Source organism: Marmota monax, unplaced genomic scaffold, assembly GCF_021218885.2.
Source record: "Marmota monax isolate L192 unplaced genomic scaffold, Marmota_monax_Labrador192_F-V1.1 WCK01_AAM20220418_F8-fsc00149, whole genome shotgun sequence".
Lineage (NCBI taxonomy): Eukaryota > Metazoa > Chordata > Mammalia > Rodentia > Sciuridae > Marmota > Marmota monax.
In genome coordinates, this window is record NW_026693170.1 from 3965141 (window position 1) to 3986915 (window position 21775).

Here is a 21775-nt window from a genome sequence, read left to right on the forward strand (position 1 = left end):
TATATGGTTTCTCCTCAATGGACCCAGAATGACGCCCCAGGAGAGGGGCCCAAAACCTCTGTGTGAGATGAGCAGGAGTTCAGGGGGCTTGACCTCCTCTCCTGACCCCAGGTGAGGCAGGCTGGCCCTGCCTGGCCCTGCCTGGCCCCTGGCCGTTCTCCTAGAAGTAGCTTTTATTCCACTGGCATTCACCACTTCCACCCCACTCTCTTCCTCCAGCTGTTCCATTATTCAAACCTTAGGGAGGAAATCAGAGCTGGACAGATAACAAGCTTCTGCTGCTGACTGGGTTCCTGACAAACTCTGGACAGTATCTCTCCAAACCAGGTGGGGTGAAGAGGTCAGCCCCAAGGTCCCAGGAGACAGTGGGACAAGGAAGCCCCACCTATTCCCTCCCTAGATAGCTGGCGCAGTCCCAACAGCAGAGGCCCCTGGAGGACAGGGGTGTAAACACAGGCAGACACCTTTTCTAGTCCCAGGGGTGGGACATGAGTGATGCTGAAGTCACTGCAGCGAGGGAGGGGCAGGCACCAGGGCAGCTGGCCCCAGGACTGGGTGAGAGCCTTAGGAATTGCTTACAGGCCTCCCTTCGGGTGGGTGGCCTAGGCAAAGAGTGGGGAGGTTCTCTTGGCTTCCGGTGTGCTCCCCCATCACCCCTACTGCCCTTCACTTAGCTCCCCTTCACCTGGTCCTTCTTCCTTGTTCCTCTTTGCTGGTTCCTTTTACAGGCTCCCTTCACCTCTCCCAGGGTCAGTCTCCACCTTCCGGTTTCCTGCTCCCAGTCCTCCACCCACAGCCCTCAACCTCGGCTCCTGCAGGGGCTTCCTAGCCAACCCATGTCCATTTCCCTGCTCCACGCCCTCCAGGGCACCTTCCCCATCTTCTCCTGGCTCTCTCATCTCTGTCTCCCTCTTTTCTCTCTTCCTGACTCCTGGCCGAGGTCTCCCTGGCTGTCTTTCTCTCCTCTTGATGTCCCGCCTCTTCCCTGCCAGGCCAGTCCTCACCCCTACCCCGACTACAGGCGCAACAGCAAACATCCCTATCTCTGGCGGCCGATCCATCCCCACTCAGCACATTCACACCGCCTCTGGGCTGTGGCCTCAAGCCAGCCCCTGGCCTCCCTCCCCATCTTTCCTCTTTGGGACTCGGCTTCCCTCTGGGTCATTCTGACACCACCCAGTCCTTGGCCTCACCCTCTCCTGGACGCTCTCCCCTAGGCTCCTGGACTACCCCTCCTGGGCCTCACAGGGTCCCATCTGTTGCTGTGGCCACCCCTGCACCTCCCCCCCCCCCCCCCCGCCCATCTCACCAGAAAACCAGCCCTAACATGCAGGGAGGCTCATCTCCCCTTGGGCCTCCCGCCTCCCCACTCCCTCCTCCCTCAGCCCCGCCCCAGCCCCTCCCAGCCCCTGGGGCCCTCCAGCCTCCTGCTCCCGCCCTGGCTGGGCTGGGCTGGGCTGGGCTGGGCTGGCAGCCTGACGACACTCAGGCAGGGGCAGCACCGAGAAAACCTGACCAGAGGCCCGGCCGTGCCGGAGCTGGTGGGAGCCAGACCAAAAGGTACAGAGGAGACAGATCCCGGTCCCCCAACCCTGTCCCTGGAGTAGTGTTGCTGGGAGAGGGAGGCTGGGTTTCTGAGAAGTGAAAGGAACCCTCCAGCCAGCTGGGGATCAAGTGATCCTGATTCCTGGGAAGAATGGAGAGAAGAGGAGGTAGGAATGGTGGCCAGTGGAAATGGGGACTAGGTCACCTCCAGGGCTTTTAGGAAGGTGGAAAAAGAATGGGATTGGAATGGAGGGGAAAGTCCCCAGTCCAGTTGGGTCCCTGGCAGGCTGGGGGTGACCTGTTGGGGTCAGAGAATGAGAGAAGCCATTACAGGGTTGGCTAAGACAGTGAGAAACTGAGGCAATTTGCCTGGGGCCCGGCTGGGCCCTCTCTAGAGGCTGGTCACACCGCTGTAGCTCCCCTGTGACTCCCTTTTGCAGCTCCCTCGGCTGCCCCTTCCCTGGGCCAGGTCATGCGCTGCCCCAAGTGTCTGCTCTGCCTGTCAGCATTGCTCACGCTCCTGGGCCTCAAAGTGTACATCGAGTGGACCTCCGAATCCCGGCTTAGCAAGGCCTACCCAGGACCCCGGGGTACGCTGTCAGGCCCCACATCAGCCAGCACTGAGCCCACCCTGCCTGCCAATCTCTCAGCCCGCCTGGGCCAGACTGGCCCACTGCCTTCAGCTTATTGGAACCAGCAGCAGTGGCGGCTGAGAGCCCTGCCCAGTGAGAACAGTGCTGAGGCAGGGGGCTGCCAGGCTTGGGGAGCTGCTGCTGCTGCTGAGATCCCAGACTTCACCTCCTACCCTGAGGACCTCCGTCGCTTCTTGCTGTCAGCAGCCTGCCGGAGCTTCCCACAGTGGCTGCCTGAAGGCAGCCAAGTAGCCAGCTGCTCAGACACTAATGTCCCCTTCCTGCTGTTGGCTGTCAAGTCGGAACCAGGACGCTTTGCAGAACGACAGGCCGTGAGGGAGACGTGGGGCCGTCCAGCTCCTGGGATTCGGCGGCTCTTCCTGCTGGGGTCCCCAGTGGGTGAGGGGGGGCCTGACTTGCGCTCACTGGTGGCCTGGGAGAGCCGTCGCTACAATGACCTGCTGCTCTGGGATTTCCTTGACGTCCCCTACAACCGGACGCTCAAAGACCTGCTGTTGCTGGCCTGGCTGGGCCACCACTGTCCGGAGGTGAATTTTGTCCTGCAAGCTCAGGACGATGCTTTTGTACACATGCCCGCCCTGCTGGATCACCTGCAGGCCCTGCCGCCCACCTGGGCCCGAAGTCTCTACCTGGGTGAGGTCTTCACCCAGGCCAAGCCCCTCAGGAAGCCTGGGGGACCCTTCTATGTGCCCGGGTCCTTCTTTGAAGGTGGTTACCCAGCCTATGCGAGTGGGGGTGGCTACGTCATCGCGGGGCGCCTGGCTCCTTGGCTGCTGCAGGCGGCAGCCCGCGTGGCACCCTTCCCGTTCGATGATGTCTACACAGGCCTTTGCTTCCGAGCCCTGGGTCTAGTACCACGGACACACCCAGGCTTCCTCACAGCCTGGCCGGCAGACCGCACCACAGACCCCTGTACACTCCGAGACCTGCTGCTGGTGCGGCCCCTCAGCCCCCAAGACAGCATTCGGCTCTGGAGACAGCTGCAGGAGCTGCAGCCACAGTGCTGAGCCTTGCGAGAAGGGGCTAACCTGGTCTGCCCCCGCCCGCAGGTCTTGGTGTGAGGGTGCAGGTCCTGGATCCTGGACTGCTTGAGCCACTCCTGGGCACTCTTTGTCCAGGGGACTGGACAGAAAGGATGAGGCTTGTTTTTGTCTACCTTTTGTTTTTGAAAAATATGTACTCCCCACTCTGAGGCCTCAAATGGTTTTTGCATCTGTGGGGCCACGGGGTGCAACGAAGCAGAGCTCAGCTGCCCTTGGACCTTCACTGTAGACAAACCCCTTCCTGGAGTGGCAGATCTGATAGGTATCCTGGTCACTTTACTGGACACTAGGCTTGAGCTATCCCATGGGAGAGCAGGGGACCATCTCTGGAGGGCCTCCCACCACCCCATCCATCTGCCAAACCTGACCCTCCAGCCTGTGGAAGTTGCAGGGGAAGCAAATATCTCAACAGCTTTGTCCTTATGTATCTAATGTGTAGAAGCCGGGTGTGTCCCAGATTAGTCATGTTGGACCCTCCCCTGTCCCCCAAACTCCAGGTAACAGAGACCAGAAGTGCTGAAGAGCCACAGGCAGAGCCGCAGAGTTTATTTACTCCCCTGACCAACTGTCACTGAGTAAACTCCATAGGCCACCCTGCCATCTCACCCCACCCACCAGAGGAGGAGCTTCTGGTTCCTAGGCACGCTGGCTGGCCCCTGGGAGGAGGCGCCGTAACAGGTGAAGAGGAGCTGACCAAGTCTCAGCAACTGCTGCAAACATGGCCCCCCCCAAGTGGAGCTGCCTGGAGGGGAGGGATGGGGAGTAGGAGCCACCCCCACAGTCTGAGGCACAACCCAGCCACCAGTAATTTATTAGAGCTGGCTGGGGAAGCAGTGGGGGTGGGCGTCCTGCCAGGCCTCCCTCCTCAGCTCAGAGTGTGGTACCTATCGGAGTAGCTGGGGAGCATCTCACTTGTCAAAGTGGTCCAGGGGATAATGCTCCCCATAGGTCTGGAGATGCCGGGCCAGGGACTCCTGCTGCTTCCGGAGCTGGGTGGGCATCTCCTGATACACGTCCGAGAAGAGCAGGTAGGGGCTGGGCTTCGGCTTGCGCTCGGCCTGCTCAAAGGCCTCCATCACCTGGGGGACACCAGAGGGTGGGAGGCATACACCTCCCCATGGCCCTGCCTCTCCCTGTGGACCCTGAGCCAGGGGTTAGCTGCTGAACCTCTATGTTCCCATCTGGACAATGGAGAGGATGAAGACAAAGGTGGTGAAGTTAACTGTGCCAGACCGTCTCTGAGCGGATCTCCACTGCTCAGGGACTAAGCTGCCGCATCCTCAGGCCACCCTCTAAATGGGGCACTCCAGTACCCTCTCCAGAGGTGAGGAAGTGGCAGGACAGCTTGCCCAGGACATACTGCAAGATGTGGCTGAGGCCAAGTGACAGCCTCATGCCACAAGCCACACCTGGGGACACAATGGGTTACCCTCTGAGTCTCTCAGCTTGACAACCCCAGATCCTAGCACCCCATTCTCCCAGAGCGCTTACCCACCAGCACAGCAGCCCCCCCAGCACGCCCGGCCTAAGTGACAGTGGCCCCCTCACCTTTTTGCGTGACTGCTTCCGCCAGGCCTTCTCCTGCTCCTCGTCCCACCAGCCACGGCTCAGCAGGTAGAGCCTCAACCTTGAGATGGGGTGGTCCTGCTTGTCCCAGTAGTTGACCTCATCCACTGAGCGGTACGCCGAACTGTCATCACTGGTGCTGTGGTGCCCAATCCTGCCCAGGAGGGGCCCTGGTCAACTTGGGGCCCCTGGAGTAGGGGTCAGAGGGATGGGGGGACTAGGGAGTAAGGGGTGGAAAGGGAGCAAAGGCAGGGAGGGGGATGGCCCCCCGGGTGTGGAAGCCACATTCTAGGGGCAGTAGTGAGGGAACTGCTACAGATGGTAGCTGTCAGGACTGTGGGGGTGGCGACGGGAGAGGCAGGCACCTGTAGGTCATGGCTTCAATGAGGAAGGGCTGGTTCTCTGCCACAGCCCGCCGCCGGGCCTCCTTGGTGGCATTGTACACAGCGAACACATCATTGCCGTCCACTCGGATTGACATAATGCCGTACCCGGGGCCTCGTGCCGCTGCAGGGACAGGGAGGCCCCAGGGCTCAGATGAGGAAAATGTGCAGCGCGAGGGAAGAGCAGGGAGTGAGGTGGAGCCAGGTCCAGAGCGAGGAAATGAAGGCAGAGCGAGGAGGAGAGCGAGGCAGAGCACAGGGTGGGGAACAGCGCCGCGCGCCTCCAGGGCTCTGTCCGCAGGCAGGCGGCGGTGGGCCTTACCAATGCCATCCCCTCGGTACTGCTCGGAGGTGGGCGTGGAAATGGCATAGCCATTGTTCCGGCAGAAGAAGATGATGGGACACTCGAGGGTGGCGGCGAAGTTGAAGCCAGCGTGGGCATCCCCCTCACTGGCTGCCCCCTCGCCGAAGTAACAAATGACAACCCTGTTGGCATTGGCTCGCTTGGCTGCATAGGCTGCCCCCACGGCTGCAGAGCAATGAGAGGGCGGTGAGCAGGAGCAGACACACACACACACACACACAACACTCTCGCACATGCCCCACCAGAACTTGGGCTCAGACTAGCTGTCACTAGACACAGAGAGGAACCCCCCAGAGCCTGCCCACCTGAGTCTTCGGCTTCTCTGCCATCAAACACCACCTTCCAATTGCTCAGTCCAGAAACTTCGGCATCCCTGACTCAATACTCTGTCATCCCCCACATTTACCCCCTTCAAAATATAACAAGAATCCAAGCCCTTCTCACCCCAGGGCCAAGCCTCTGGCTGCTCATGCCTGAGTTAACCAGCAGCCACCTCACTGGTGCCCTGCCCCGCAGTCTGTTATCCAAGGGATAGCCAGAGGACTCTTAAAACGAGAGCCAGGCAAAGTGACCCCATGACAGAATCCTCTCCAACCCACAGCTCCCAGAGCACTCAGGGTCAAAGTCCCTGCAAAAGGTAAAGATTACAAGGCCCACCCACCCTGCACATCCACAGTCCTCTCCCACCCCTCGCTGTCTCCATCCACCTGTATAAAGGGGATTTAGGGTACCCAGTGAGCTCTGGGAGTGTGTCTGATTGGGGACTGAGGCCAACAAGGAGTAGAGACAGAACCTAGGCTCTGGGGTCACATGGTCCACGGTTCCAGCTGCTCTTCTACTCCCTACCTGTCAGGAGACCTTTAGCACGTCACTTGACTTTCCCTCCTTGACTTTAATTTCTTGCTCTTTATAACAGGAGTAATAGCAAATAATAACCTTTACCCCCACGGCACTGCAGTGTGACAACAGAAGCCAAGCACCTGCACAGAGCCTGGACCCTGGTGAACATGCAGGGGCACTCTGGCCTGTGTGCTCCCCCAGGAGCAGTGGGTCGGGGCGGGCGGAAGCCTGGGAAACCTAGACTGTGGTCATGCTGGCTCAAGGCTGCTGAATGGGGTGAGGACATTACTGGGGCCTTCTCAAAAGGGTCCCAGATGAAAAGTACCTTGAAAGTCCAGAGCACAGGCCAGGGTCTGAGAGCAGCACCATCGGAAAGCTCACACACAAGCCCACCCGTGAGGGCTGGGAAAGGGACAGGGCCCAGAGGGTGTGAATGGGTCTGCACACATGAGCGTCAGGGCATGCATCCTCACCCTGAGGGATCTGGGTGGCCAGTGGAGAGGAGATGGTGACGAAGTGGCGCTCATTGCAGCCATAGTGGACAGGCATCTGGCGCCCCTTCCCTGGGTCACTTACGTTGCCATAGCACTGAGCCATGAACAGTTCCAGGGGATAGTCGCGATACATCAGTACACCTGGTGGAGAAAAGGCAGCTGTTAGCCTGGTGAGTGGTTTGGGGGAATCACACCAACCCTGTGGGTGACCCAGTGGGGGCCTCTTCTTTCCCAGGCTTCTGTATCCCTGTCTGTAAAAAAAGGAACCAGAATAGAGCAGGAAAGGCAAATTCAGAACTCACAGGGACCCGGCAGGAGCTGCAGACATGACTCATGGGAGACGGGAAAGCAGAGGTGTGTCAAGGGGGAGGCCAATGTTCAGATGACAATCCAGGTTTTCAAAAGGTGGCAGAAACTCAGCTAACTAGCTCTTTCTTTCTCCTTCCCACAGCCCTTCTCTTTTGTTAGGGATGGAACTCAGGGCCTCGTGCATACTAGGGAAGTACTCTACCATTAAGCTATACCCAAGAGACTTTTATTTATTTACTTATTTATTTGGTAATGGGGATTGAGCCCAGAGGTGCTCTACCACTAAGCTTTTTTATTTTTTATTTTGAGACAACATCTTGCTAAGTTGCTAAGGCTGGCCTCCAACTTCTGATCCTTTTGCCTCAGCCTCCCACATCACTGGTATTATAGGATGTTTGTTTCAATGAGAAACTGTGGTATTTTTTAGGTGTCTTTCATGAATACAATTCTTAAAGTACATGCCACCCATTCATATCTTCTGTTCTAGAGAGGTAATATCCTATTTATGGAAGTAAAACCCTCTTTTCAAACAAACCCCTGGTGGATGCCCAGCTCACTATCAAAGAGAACCACTCTGGTGAAAGGGGCCCTGCCTGCTAAGTTAGAGGACGGCAGGAATCTGTGACTATCCTAAAACAAGCAAGGACTCTCTCTGCTCTACCTGACAAGGGGACAACCTCATACCCCTATCTTCAGCAGTGCTGTGGATCAGATGTCCCATGGCTGGCCCTGAGGGTGTGAGCACCCAGACGCAGCTGTCTGATACCATGGTTCCCAAACCCCTTCCTTTACTGCCAAACCCTTTCTTCAGATGACAATAGGGTCACATTACATGACATGGCAGTCCCCCTGTACACAAAGGACGCACGTCCTCCTTGAATAACAACTGCAAACACAAGAAGATAATACGACGAGCCAAGGGCTGTTCCGAGCGTCTTTATACAGTCACTAAGTGAATACTACAGCATCCCCGCACGGCAGGCACGATCATCCTCTCACTCACAGAGGAAACAGACCCAGAGCGCTCCCACAACTGCCTCCATGTCACGCCACCAAGTGGCAGAACAGAGGGGGGCCTAAGGCAAAACTCAAATTAAGACTGTGTCAGAGGGGCTGGGGCGGTAGCTCAGTGGTAGAGCACTTGCCTACCATGTGTGAGGCACTGGGCTCGATTCTTGGCATCGCACATAAATAAATAAATAAACAAAATAAAGGTCCACAAACAACTAAAAAATTTTTGTGCCAGAGAAAAGCAAGGGAGTAGCTCTGTTTATCCGCTCCGTGGATGCCCCCTGGGACAGCAATGGTGAACACAGCTCAGACTGCTTGGACAATCAGCTTTGAAATTGTGCCCTTCTTGAAACTTTAGTCTAGCACAACTTCAACGTTCACCTTTAGTACTAGTTCCTTAGTTATCTTCTGTTATAGAGGTTTGAATGGGCATAATACTAATCTGCACACTATGTGGCCGTACTGCACAGCAACCGCTAGGGGAGAAAACTCTCAGGCTGGAGGAGAAAAGGAGGTCTTGTGGAGCACGGGAAATGGTCCAAGCGCTGCCACCAGACATCTTAAAATGTGGTCCCAGGCCCTTCTACATAAGAAGTACTGGGCAGGAGGCAGGAAGGTGTTAGAACTACAGCCTCAGGGCTGGATGCAGCTCAGCGGTAGAGCTCTTGCCTAGCATACATGAGGCCCTGGGTTCTAGCCCCAACACTGCAAAAAAAAAAAAAATATATATATATATATATATAATCTCAGGCCCAGCACCCAGGAAACTGCAGGTCCCCGGGAGATGATGCTCTACCTTGGTCCTTGCTGCCTCTTCACTGTCCTCCTCACTGAGTGCCACTCCCTGCTGTGCCCCAGGAGGAGCTCTATATACAGCCCTGGAAGGGCACTGGTGGCACACAGCAAATGCAAAGGCTGTCACGGGATCAGACTGCTGCAAGAAGGCACACAGCCTAGACCCACAACCTGTCCGATGTGGGTGACCCGCCTGGCTTTCACAGGTTAACAGGATGCCTACCTCATGCAGAGGGGCCACAGTCTGCCTGCACTCTGTGACAATTCCCATGTAGTAGGAAATTTAAAACAAACAGCACCTTTGCCTTCCAGAGCTCAATGAAGCTGGCTTTTTCTAAGAGGACTATGTTTCCTCCCATGTCACAGTGGACAGCGGACTCACCCAAGCCAATGGGCCTCACTAAGGCAAGTCAGCTGGGAATTAGGGGAGTCGCCTTGCCTCCTCACCCAGCACCACAGCCTTGGCATAAACCGTTCTGTAGCTGCCCAGTGTCTGGGAAACCTGATTTTCCTTGTGAATGACACTGAACCTCAAATATCACAAGCCATTTGCCTCACCTTAGTTCATGTCCAGTTGAAGGAAGTAGATGGCCACGCTCACCTGGTTCCACCTCCGTGCTGGAGAGATGTTCCAGAGAGAGGCCCCAGTCACACTATCCACCAACTCTGAATGCTCACCCTGTTCTAGGCTCAGTATTAATAGCTCTGCACCAACTGCCCCATGACTCCTCTCAACAAACATTTGGGGTTACCATTCCCTTATAAAGCAGGAAACAGCTGGGTATAGCAGCACATGTCTGTAATCTCAGCAATTCAGGAGGCTGAGGTGGGAGGATCACAAATTTGAAGCCAGCCTCAGTAACTTAGCAAGACCCTAAGCAACTTAGCAAGATCCTGTCTCAAAATAAAAAATAAAAAGGACTGTGGATGTGGCTCAGTGGTAAAGTCCCTCTGGATTCAATCCCCAGAACTAATACATAAATAAATAAATAAACAAACAAGGAAACAAGACTCACAGCATGGTCAAGTAACTTGCCTGAGGTTGCCTGAGAGGAAGGTATAGATTTGCCCCTGGCACATGCTCACTGATACCCCTGTGGGGGCCCCTACGCTAGCAACCACTCTAGAGTGCCCTCTTGCTGCTCCCTGGGCTAAGGCCCCGCTCCGGGCACTCGCCAGGGCTCAGCCATTTCCCTCAGGCTTGTTCTCTGGTCCTTCTTTTCACTCGCCCTCCCCAGCTCCCCAGCTGGCATCTGTCAAGCTCCCTGTCATCACCATGTTTGCCATCTTCCCATCTGTCCCAGCTCCCTGGAGGACAGCAGAGCCTAGGAGAGGCCCAGAGAGCCCTACACCAGGTGGAAGGGGTCCACAGCACATGCCGACCTTACTGCATCCTTCCAGCAGCCCTTGACTCTCCTCCAGAAGTGGCACAACCGTGGCTCAGATGACTGGTAAAGAGTGGGGAGAAGCAGAGTCTCACCACCACGCTTCTCGGCCTTCAGGGAGGGGATGCGTGCTCCCCAAAGTCCTGTCCCTGGCCTGACAGCATGGAAAGCTCTTCCTCTGTCTTCTTAGACCTTCGTGGCATTATGCTGCCCCTGGAAGAGCACCTGGGAGAACAAAACTGTGGACCACAACAGGGGCCCCAGGCAGACATACCTGCCTCCCGGTACTGGCCAAACACCAGGTCCGTGCTGTCCAGGGCGGCTGCACTGCCCACGTGGGTCCCCTCCTCGCCATAGTTGGTCATATAGAAGGAAATCCGGCCCTGAGAGTGGAGGGGGCCCGAAGGCCCAGGCTAGGTTACACTGGGCAATGACCACCATGAGAATCGTACCAACTTCTGATGGCGCTCATCCAGTCTTTCACAAAGTTGGCCCCAGGCCAGGCCACGCGGGGCTCCCACCTTCAGAGGAACTGCCAGGATGGTCAGAGCCAGGGTGATGGGGTCTCTGGGACAAGAGCCCGAAGAAGGGATGCAGGGAGACAGCCTGGGTGAAGAGATGCAGCTCCAGGCAGAAGAACGATAAAGGCCACGATGAGTCCAGAAGGGACACAGGGGAGAGCAGTGAGGGAGGCGACACCCAGACCACAAAGTGACTGTGGCACCTGCCCCAGGGAGCAGTGCGGTCACACAGGTGTTCAAGATTCTCCCCACTGTGTGTGGCACATGGAGGACCCAGGGCCCACGAGGGAGCGGGAGACTGGGGGCAGTGGCCTCACCTAGCAGGCAGGGAGAGGGGCAGACAGAGGAGTCCTCAAAAGCTGAGCTAGCAGTGCCGAGGGTGCTCAAGCCAGCCCCCTTCTCTAGAACCCTCCAGCCCTAGGCCCTGGAACAGAACGCTCAGGTTCCCGGCCCCCTGGTAGCCAGACTCTTCAAGTTTGCTTGTGCTCTCTGGGTAAAGGACTCTACTGCTGGCATCACCCATGCCCCGCCCCCTTCTTCTTCCTGCCTAGCTTGGAGCCATGATGCCTGGACCTGTGGCAGCCATCCTGTGAATGTGAGGCAACAAGCACAGGATGAAGGCCAACTCGCCAACAATGAAACAGAAAGAGAGGAAGGGACTGGGTACCCAGTGGTGCTGCTGAGAAGCTGAATGATTCCTCAGGTGAGACCTAGAGACAGCGGCTAAGAGGAGAAAGAGCTGGCAAGGGAAGGGCAGGGAAAGGGATGAGATAAAGGTTTTCAGTTTGGGCAAGGGGTGACTTGTGGCACCCACCCCTGATAAATGGACTGGGAGAAGAAGAAGAGCAGGTCTGGGAGAAAAATGCCAAGGTCAAGTTTGGACAGGCTGAGTTCGCTGTGGGACATCCAAGGCAAAGTGCCAAGTAGATCTAGAGTTCCAAGAAGTCTGGAGAAACAGGGAACTCCCGGTGTAAGACGGAGATGAGATCACCCAGGACTGAAGAAGGTGGAACGAAGTGAGCTTGAGGTGGCCCCCTAAGGCCACCCCCTGCTAAGCCCCCCTTGGGGCTCAGCAAAGCCCACCTCCATGTGCTTCCTGGGCCTGGTTTCAAGTGCTGTTGGGAAACAAAACAGTGCTTTCTTCTAAGTGGGGAGCCAATTAAAGGTTAACTAGTCTGCCAGTGCCAACCGAGTGGGAGGATGGTAGCTGTTCAGTTCAGTATGGAGAGGGGCCTGACACAGGACTCAGGCTAGTGGCTAAGGTTACTGGGTGCCTAACCCTCTTCCCTCTGTTAAGAGAGGCACAATGGCACACATCTGTAATCCCAGTGACTCAGAAGGCTGAGGCAGGAGGATCACAAGTTCAAAGCCGGCCTCAGCAACTTAGTGAGACCCAAAGAAACTTAGCAAGACCCTGTCTCAAAATTTAAAAAAATAAAAAGGGCTAGGGATGTAGCTCAGTAGTAAAGTACCCCTGGTTTCAACCTCCAAGAGAAAGAGAAAGAGGGGACACTGCAGGTAGCAACTAAAAGCAGATATTACTGAGAGGGACTTGCTAGAAAGTTCTATAATGGTTTGGGTGGGGAGATGGCAGCTGAGATGTGCCATATCTGACCTTCCACTTTCCTTCTACTTGCTGCCTGAAGTGAGACACAATAGAGGCAACTCTGGCACCTTTTTGGATCATGAGTGGACCTTGAAGAAGGGAGAAGCCAACATTCTGGACATTAGATCAGAGCAGTGAAAGGAGGCCAGGTATCCACTGATATCATGGTGACATCAGACCCACCTCAAATCACCTGTACACTGATTTTTTTTTTTAATCCAAGTGACAAACTACTTTATCTATTAAGCTACTGCTTTTGATTTTGTTTGCTAAGGCTTTTTTTTTGGAGTGAGGAGGAATCTGTCACTTACAGCTAAACATAATCCTAGTATACATAGGTTCAATTGTGAAAGTTATGGTAATCTGCCTCAGTGTCAGCCAATGGGCAAGGGCCTTACATGCTGGGTCTCACAGAATTCCTACCCCAGCCTTATGGGATAGCATCTAGCATTATCCCCTTTAAAAAAAAATTATTTACATTTTTTGCAATGCTGAGGTAGCACTCAGAGATAAAGCAGCCTTCCCAAAGCCACAGAGCTAGAAAGGGGCAGAATTAGGACTTGGATCTTACAGGCTTGCTCTAGAGCCTGTACTGATTCCTTTCCCTCTGCCACCTCTCCGTGAGCCTAGAGCTGCTCAGTACTGACCACTAGCCATAGCACTATGCCTGATAAAATGCCACCCATGCTCAAGAATGAAGAAGGCCAAGGCAAAAGAAAAAGAGAGAAAGATGTCTGAGAACTTCTGAGCCCTTGGATCCAGCTAAGCCTGCAAATAGGGCCCTGGGGACATGAGGCTGAATCAATAAATTCCCTGTTGGTGCACATTGGCTTGACTGGGTCAGTCCTCTGACACTAAGTCTTCAAAAGACTGACACATTGGATATAGGCCTTGAGTGGCCCCTGGACACTGCGGGAAGCACAGAGGGTCCACCCTGCTTCTCAGGTCTATGAGCTCTCCCAAGGAAGGGCCATTGGGCCTTCTCCTCTCTGGCCTCTCCCAGAACAATGAGCCCAGGCAGGCACACACACACACACACAGGAGTTTTTAATGACTACATCCATCTCTCTGTCCTTGGGCTAGACCCCTCCCATACTTCCTCAAGAGCCCTGAGAGAATCCCAAGAACTCTAAAAACATCTCCATTCCTCTCTTCTCCTTGGGAGTTGTCCTTTGGTCCAAAGCACAAGTACAGGATAATCCCACCCCAGGCCTGTCCCCACGCACCTGTCGCTGGGACTCATAGAGGATCCGATCCATGGTGTTGAGCAGTGTCATGCTCCTGTAGAACTTCAGCACCTTTTCCTGGGGCAACTGTGAACAGAGACACAGACAGATAGGGGCATATGAGACCAGAGAAGAAACAAACAAGGGACTTGGACATGGCGGGGAGGGGCGGAAGGGAGCAGCCTCACATTGGGGTCCTCGCTGGGGTTGATGATCTGGCCCTGGCGGTCCATGACACGGTAGATGGGGATCCCGGAGATGACATTCGGCTGGATGAACTCGAGCTTGTCTACAAACTCTGCTGAGGCCCCTGGGAACTGGGGCTTGTCGTCCAGGGAGGAGAACTGCTGCTGCTGCTGCTGCCTGAGAGGGTGCTGGGGAGAAGGCGGAAGGGGTACTGAGTCAAGAGCCGCACTGAGGTTCCGGCTGGCTCAACACCAGCAGCCACAAGACAGCATGATGGGTAAGCTGCACAGCCCCATGGGGTCTGGCGCACAGGGTGTGAACCCTGCTCTACTCTATTGCTGTGACACCTTGGCCAAATTACTACAATACCATAGAGGATTCTCATCTGAAAAATCAGGATGAAAATGACATCCACCAGCAGCAAAGTGTGTGCTTCACGTGTGTAAGGCCTTGGGTTTATTCTCCAGCACTAGAACAAAACAGGAACATCCACTCGACAGAGCTATTGTAAGAATGAAATCACGTAGTCTGAATGGCAGGCTGCTCAGGAACTGGCAGCTGTTGCCATTCTCATTATCACAGGCTCAAAGTCTTCATCCTGGCTTTTGAGATCTCCCCAGTTTGGCCACAAGTCTCCCTCTGTCCCCCACTCCTACCACAGGCATGTTCAGACACCCTGACAGACCCATTACTGACCCCAACGCCACATACCAGGGAGGACAACCCAGAATAGAGCTTAAGTTGTTGAGTTTTTAAGAGTCAGATTATCGGGATTCGAATGTCCTTCTAGCTGACAAGGGACAGGGACTTCCCCTCTTCATGTGTCTCCTTTCCCCTCTATAAAATGGAAAACACCTCATGGAGTGCTGCAAAGTTTAAAGAAGATCATGTATATTTCAGTGGACTATCTACAAAATAGTAAATGTTCAAGAAAAATGCCGACTATGATGGTTTCTATCACACTGCTGCTCACCCTGACGAAGTAGCCTCCTCTCCCATCACCTGGCCAACTGTGCCACACATTTTGCTACCTTCTTGAAGCCAGGCCTGGCTTCCCCTGCAAGCTCAGACTGATTGATTCAATAAATATTTGAGCACCTGCTTTGTTCCCAGCCCTGTGCAGGGTTCTGGGAACCCTAAATATCTGTCCTTGCTACCTACTAGCAGGAAGACAGATGCTGGACAAGTAAAGCCGAGGGGAGCCCTATTACCCAGTGGTACTTTCTCATGGCACAGTGGAAACGGCAAGGCCTCTCTGAGGGAGTGATGCTGGAGCTGAGCCTGCAGGACAACTAGGAGTCAGGGAGGGCGCATCCTGGGCAATGGGGACAGAATATGCAAAAGACAAAGAGCACAGCATGAGGTGTTCTTCCCGGAAACTGGAAAGTGGCAAGGAGCCCTGTGGGGAGGTCACACTCCTCAGACCAGAAGAGGCAGCGTTGGGAAAGCCTGAGAGCCCCGCAGGAGGTAGACCAATTAGCGCTCTGCCTGCACCACCTCAGCAAGTCCTCAGGGCACCTGTGAGGTGGGCTTGTTCCTCATTGCCTGGGAGGAGAGGCTTGGGGAGGTAACCAGTCTGCAATGGGCAAAAAAAATCAGAATTTACATTAAGACTGGGCTTCTAACCTGGGGCCTGAGATCCAGACCTCAAAACCCAAGCTCTAAACCCCAATGCCAGCTCAGTTTCCACATCTGCGTCTTTCCTTTCCACCGCTGCCTGGATTCCTCCCAGGTCAGCAATTGTGGCTTCACTTTCAGGGGGAGCTAGAGGAGGACCAGCTCACCATGAGCTGCATCTCACGTGTGGGGGCTCACGTGTCCCCCTCCCTTCCTTTAACTGCAGCGAACAAGCCACCAAGTTTCCTGGGGGTAGCATGCAATGTATGTGCAATTATCTGCATTGGTGGCGGTGAGGAAATGACACTCCTGGCAGCAGGGCAGGTTGGGGCCTGACACACGGGCAGACATGCCTTCCCCTCTGACAAGGCAGCACCTGCTCCCCTTCCAAGCACTGGGCACGGCTAGGCCTTTACGTGGACCTGGAAGATTCCTCTGTTTTGTGTCTGTCTCTCACACATGCAAGTTCCAGGAAGGCAGGGGTGGCGTCCAGGTTGGCTCACGTAACAGGCTTTTGATGGATAATTACCAAACGAACGGATGAATGAGCAGTTAAGTTAGTGGCTCTGGAGTCAGACTGACCTGGATTCCAATTTCTGAGCTTACTGCGTGGCTCTCTGCGAACACTTCATCTCTTTGAATTCCCTGTGAAAAGCCTGCAGAGAGCTATGTGTAAAGTTCCTAGTCCATGCACACAAGGGGTCAGCGCAGGCCTGGGATGGAGGGGTACTGTGTGTTTAAAAAATTTTGATCCCCAGCATCACCACCACAATCACCACCACAAAAAAGGGAGAAAAGAAAGAAAGAGAAATGGTATTAGAGAAAAAAACAAAGCCTGGGAAGGTTAAAAAGTAGGAAAGCAGGGGCTGTGGGTATACGGTTCAGTGGCAGAGCGCTTGCCCAGCACACGCAAGGCCCTGGGTTCCAACCCAGCACCAAATAATGACGACCCCTACAAAAAAAAAAAAAAAGGAGGAAAAAGGGAAATGATGGGCACCTTGGGAAAAAGATGGGCAAAGTAGCGTGAGGAGGAGGACTGGCTGTACCTGAAATTAAATTGTAATACCAGGCGGTGACTCCAACACACATTGCCAAGGGAGAAACTGAAGCACAGGGGAAGTGAAGGACGCACTGCAGAACGGGCCTCAGGGCTGATGTTGGGGAGGAATGTTTTATTACTTTTGAGACAGGGTCTCACTAGGGGCTGGCAGGGGTCAGAAGGGAAGGGGCTGAGGGCTGAGAAGAGCCAGGGTGTCAGAGCAGGACCATGGCCTAGAGTCTGGAAAGCTTCTGTAGGGCATCCTGGTGAGCCCCTGATCCCAGAGCTGAGTTCCCACCATGAATTCCAGGCTCCTTTAGGGCCTGTGGAAATGATGGCCATCCACACCCCATGGTTCCTTGTAGGATTCAGTGAGCTCTGCAAGGGGCTCAGCTCATGGCTGAAGCCTGAGGAATCACTTATTATGGATGGGGTGCAAAATGCCTACTAAAAGGGGGCTGGGGTTATAACTCAGTGGCAGAGCATTTGCCTAGCAAGTCTAAGGCACTGGGTTCAATTCTCGGCACCACGTATAAATAAAAATAAATTAAAGAAAGGTCCATCAACAACTAAAAACCATATATTTTTAAAAAATGCCTACTAGGACTGGGGTTGTAGCTCAATGGTAGAGCACTTGCCTAGCACGTGTGAGGCATTGGGTTCGATCCTCAGCGCCAGATAAAAATAAATAGAATAAAGGTATTGTGTCCATTTACAACTAAAAAAGAAAGAAAATTTTTAAAATGCCTACTAAAGGATATGACCCCACCCATTGTTTTCCTTCAGTTTGGGCAGCTGGCCCAGTGGCCAGTGGCTTATGATGGCAGAGGCTACACATATTTACCAAAAGTCTTAGAACTACAGGGGAGCCCTGGCCACCTGTGCTGAATGGCCTGGTCTTGCCCAACAAGTTTGGGAAGGCCGCTGTGGGGTCATTCCCTCAGGCACCATAGTCAAAGGCACAGCATCAAGCAGGCCTCAGGAGCCTGTTTCTCCTGTACACATCCTCCTGGGCTACCGTGAGGTTGAAATGAGTTGATGTGTACATGACCCAGCCCAGTGCCTGGAGCACAAGTGCTTGACAAACACAGTAGCTAGCAGGTGTACCAGCTGACCATTTTGGTCAAAGAGGCAGATACTGAACAATGGCCCCAAGGTGGACCTGAAGGGAACGCTGGAGACAGGGAGGGATGGATGACAAACACGAGGGGAAAGATGGTATGATGGTGAGCCACAGGACAAGGAAGACTAAACTGCCTGACTCCAAATCCTGGTTCTGTGGCTTTCCAGCCACATGACGCTGAGCAGGAACTTCTCTCCCTGAACCTGTGTGCCTCTCCATGGACAGAACAATATCTGCCTCACAGGCTGTGGAAGGTAGGGTAAAGCCACTGCCTGCGTCATAGGAGGAACTCTCACCAGCTATGACCAGAGGGAGCAGCAGCATTACTTCCTGGAGGACGGGAATTGAGCCAGGCTGCTGGACACGGCAGGGCTGGGACAAAGGCAAGGGGAGTGGAATGCTTCAGTACTGGGGAACGACAAAGGCCCCAAGTCTGGCACCCTGGAGACCAGGACAGCCAGAGCTAGCCATGCGCACAGGCGCCACACGAAGCACTTAATCTAAGTGCCTGTGCTCACTGAATTCCTACAGGACCTGGGTGAGTCCCCCTCCAACAGAGGTCATGGGTACCTACTACACGGAGCTATTGCATAGGGCACTGGAGCCCCTGACAAGCTATCCCAGAACAGCTGGGCTGGAGAAACTTTACTGGTAATGAGCATAGACTGCGCTCCAATTGTTCCCCGACTTCCAGCAGGGTAGGGACTCTACTCATTCCCAAATGAGGCTCAGAGGTGAAATGGCCCCAACAGGCCCAGCCCTGGGGTGGTGTTGCAAAACTGACTTATGACTACCTGTCAGTCTGAGTTTTCTTCCTTTTCTCTCTAACCACTAAAAACATCTGCTATAATAGCAGCAGAGGGAAGGAAATCAGACAAGCACTCAAGGGCAGCAGGGTGCTCAGGAAAGGGGTGATGAGAGGAGAGGCAAGAAGGCAGGGGACAAAGAAAGGCAGCCCCATCCCTCCCCGAAACCTCCTGCCCTCATAATCTACTTTAATCCATCTATTACAGTAAAACCTCCCAACCTCCTCCCAAGACACTCTTCACCTCCACCTGGTTAAAGCTGTACTTTCCACCTTCCAATATGGCAGCCACCAGCCATTTAAACTCATTAGAATTGAGTAAACTTCAGTTCCTCAATCTGCTAGCCACATTTATTTTTTTATTTAATTTTTGCAGTACTGCGGCCCAAACCCAGGGGCACTTTACCACTGAGCCACATCCCCAGCCCTTTATTAATTTTTTTTTGAGTCGGGGTCTCACTGAATTGCTAAAGCTGGCTTTAGTAGCTGGAATTATAGATATGTGCCACTACACCTAGCTTTGTTAGCCACATTTAAAGTGTTCAGTAGTCACATGTGGCTAGTGACTACTGTACTGGATAGCATAAATAGAAAACATTTCCACTATCAAAGAAAGTTTTATTGGACAGCCCTGGTCTGCAATCTTTACTACTGTCCCTTCCCTTCACTCAAAAAAATAGGGATTCTTAATCTCAGAACAAGTGGGATAAAAACAGGTGGGGGGGGGTAGGGCTGGGGATATGGCTCAAGCGGTAGCGCGCTCGCCTGGCATGTGTGTGGCCCGGGTTCGATCCTCAGCACCACATACAAACAAAGATGTTGTGTCCGCCGAAAACTAAAAAAATAAATATTAAAAAATAAAAAAAAAATAAAAAAAAAACAGGTGGGGGAAGGGCAAGTGACTCTAAGAAAACATAAAATTTAGGGCTGGGGATATAGCTCCTTTGGTAGAGTGCTTGCCCTACATGCACAAGACCCTGAGTTCAATCACCAGCACCAAAAATAAAATAAAATTTAAAGTAGATAAATCAATGAAAAGTAGAAACTTCCTTCTCACCACCCTCTCCAAAATAAACAAAGGAGAAAAGGAAAGGCAACAGAAGACTAAGCCAGGAGGAGAACAGATTTAATCAGTCACAAATGACCTTTCCCTAGTTTGCCCTCCTGTTCGCCTCCCGCCCCACTTGCTCAACCAATGGGTTCCTGGGACTGCCATCAGCTGTGGAGGATCTGATTTCTTTTAAAAAAAAAAAAGAAGAAAAAAAAAAGCCACAGAGAACAGCCATTAACAGGAGACTGTCCTACCCCCATTCCCCCACCTACTCCTGTCACCCTTCAGCATTTACCTGCATCAAATGACCTCCTTCCTGGGGACTCCTGCCTCATTCCTGACCTACTCTCTTACCCTGTTTCTCCTCCTACCAAGAGCTCCTTCCTACAGATTTCATCTTCCCTGCCTTATGAATTGGGGACAAGACTGCCAGGAACAATCTCAGAAGATCTTGAAAGATTCCTTCCAGAGCATCACCAATCCAGCCTGCACTCCCACAGAGTCACCTTCTTTGCTCTCTCAATCTCCAAGGTCAATTTCTGTCCCTTCCCTCCACCCTTACTAACAACAGTGGCCAAAATACCTACTGCCCTTATGATGTGTAGGGGCCAATTCTTAGCTCTTTATGTATCTCACAACAACCCTGGGAGGTGATCACTGTTAACATTCTACAGTAAGGAAAATTACATCAAGAGAGGTGTCAGGTTCAGGCCCGCGTCCAGGGTCACACAACTGGAAAGCGACAAGGCGAGATGCAAACCCACGTGATGTAGCGTCAGAATCTACCCACATAACCATTCCTGTCTCATCTGGAATTTTAGCTCATAAATCTTGCAGTTCACTGCTTTTCCCCCCTCTAAATACAGGCTTCCAACTACTTCTTTTTTAATATTTATTTTTTAGTTGTAGTTGGACACAATATCTTTATTTTATTTATTTATTTTTATGTGGTGCTGAAGATCGAACCCAGGGCCTCGCACGTGCTAGGCAAGCGCTCTACCACTGAGCCACAATTCCAGCCCTCCGACTACTTTTTATTGTTGTTACTTTTGTGATGGTTGGGAATCAAACCTAGGGCTTTGCACATACTAGGCAAGCTCTAGCCCCAGGACTCAACTACATCTTTTTGCAGTGTGATCTTCCCCTTAGCAGCATGTACCAAAAGCAATTCAGACCCTTTTGATAATTAACAAGGCTTTCTCAAGTGTTTTCGAGAAACGTGGGCAAAGGGCCCTGTCTGAACCTCTCTCCCGCTTTTCTCCCTTCATCAATTCAACAAACATATACTGATCATCTCCTGTGCACAATATCCACAACATATCTTAACTTTCCATCAGAGGACACAGGAATCAAACGAGTTTCTCCGTAATCGGCTTTCAAATTAGAACTGGGGAGAAAGAGCAAAGAAATGCAAAGCCCTGTAAAAGCTTGTGACAGGGATCTGAGCTCTTCTTTCTCTCTGTTTCAACAGGACTTTTTACTCAGAAGGAGTTCTCCGCCTTACTTAGTCAGTTTCATTCTCCGACTTGTGAGGGGAAAGTTCTCCTGCGACCCTTGAAGGCGCCACCCCAGTGACAGGGAAAGAGGAGGAACCCCCATCTCAATCTCCAAGGTGTCACCGGCCCTCAGGGTCCACACAGGAGCTGCCCCGCTTTTCCTTTCCTAAGGAGATGGAAGCTCTTCCTTTAAGTGTCCTCTCCAATTCTCCCACTGCTTTTCCCTCCGTGACTGGTGACTGCCCTCCTTCACACCCTGCAGAGAACCCACACTCTAAACATAGGCTTTACGCCCCCATATACCCCTTAGAAAAAACCGCCTGGGGCCTCGGTACTCACAAATCTAGCCAATCCCCGAGCCATAGGCTGCCGCAGCAACAGGAGGGTAGCCTGGCCCAGGCCTCGTCTAGGCCCCCAGACCCTAGCCACTGAGATCGCTACCGCCATCTTGGCTAACAAGCCCTTGTTGATCCGCCCCTCTCCTAGGCCAGACTCCGGGCTGCCCCACCATAAGCCTGATTCAAATGCCAGCATAACCCTGAGAAAAAGAACACCTGCTTCCGATAAACAGCATCCAGGACACATATATGGGTGGATAAGAAATACATATTCCCAAAAGTTATTTTGATCGCTTCATTTTAATTACTCCCATAACTCTCAGAGAAGAGGACAACCTGACGGGAACCTCATCGGTGTAGGGCCGGGGGACCTTGGGTA

At 53.3% G+C, this 21775-nt stretch overlaps 2 protein-coding genes across 4 annotated transcripts; one reads left to right on the forward strand and one right to left on the reverse strand.

The window, feature by feature from the left end:
- Window positions 1–1418: 1418 nt before the first annotated feature.
- Window positions 1419–3387, forward strand: B3gnt8 (UDP-GlcNAc:betaGal beta-1,3-N-acetylglucosaminyltransferase 8). 3 transcript variants are annotated; one of them, XM_046455672.2, is made up of 2 exons: window positions 1419–1712; window positions 1986–3387. In XM_046455672.2, the coding sequence occupies exons 1-2, from the start codon at window positions 1697–1699 to the stop codon at window positions 3203–3205; spliced, it is 1236 nt and encodes a 411-aa protein (XP_046311628.1). In that variant the 5' UTR covers window positions 1419–1696; the 3' UTR covers window positions 3206–3387. The 3 variants fall into 3 exon arrangements, with proteins under 3 accessions (XP_046311628.1, XP_046311631.1, XP_046311630.1); XM_046455675.2 differs by having other exon boundaries at window positions 1420–1560; window positions 1962–3387; XM_046455674.2 differs by having other exon boundaries at window positions 1423–1560.
- Window positions 3388–3755: 368 nt separating this feature from the next.
- Window positions 3756–21540, reverse strand: Bckdha (branched chain keto acid dehydrogenase E1 subunit alpha). Its single transcript, XM_046455671.1, has 9 exons — window positions 21398–21540; window positions 13930–14115; window positions 13742–13828; window positions 10663–10771; window positions 6868–7029; window positions 5513–5719; window positions 5173–5314; window positions 4790–4961; window positions 3756–4320 (listed from the first exon to the last, which is right to left on the reverse strand). The coding sequence occupies exons 1-9, from the start codon at window positions 21503–21505 to the stop codon at window positions 4150–4152; spliced, it is 1344 nt and encodes a 447-aa protein (XP_046311627.1). The 5' UTR covers window positions 21506–21540; the 3' UTR covers window positions 3756–4149.
- Between the last annotated feature and the right edge of the window lie 235 nt (window positions 21541–21775).

Coding starts and splice junctions, on each gene's coding strand:
- Bckdha (XM_046455671.1), bottom strand. CDS start 21,505: ATGGCGGTAGCGATCTCAGTGGCTAGGGTCTGGGGGCCTAGACGAGGC. Junction 13,829..13,929: donor ACCCCAGCGAGGACCCCAAT/GTGAGGCTGCTC, acceptor CTCTGTTCACAG/TTGCCCCAGGAAAAGGTGCT. Junction 4,962..5,172: donor ATTGAAGCCATGACCTACAG/GTGCCTGCCTCT, acceptor CCTCCTGGGCAG/GATTGGGCACCACAGCACCA.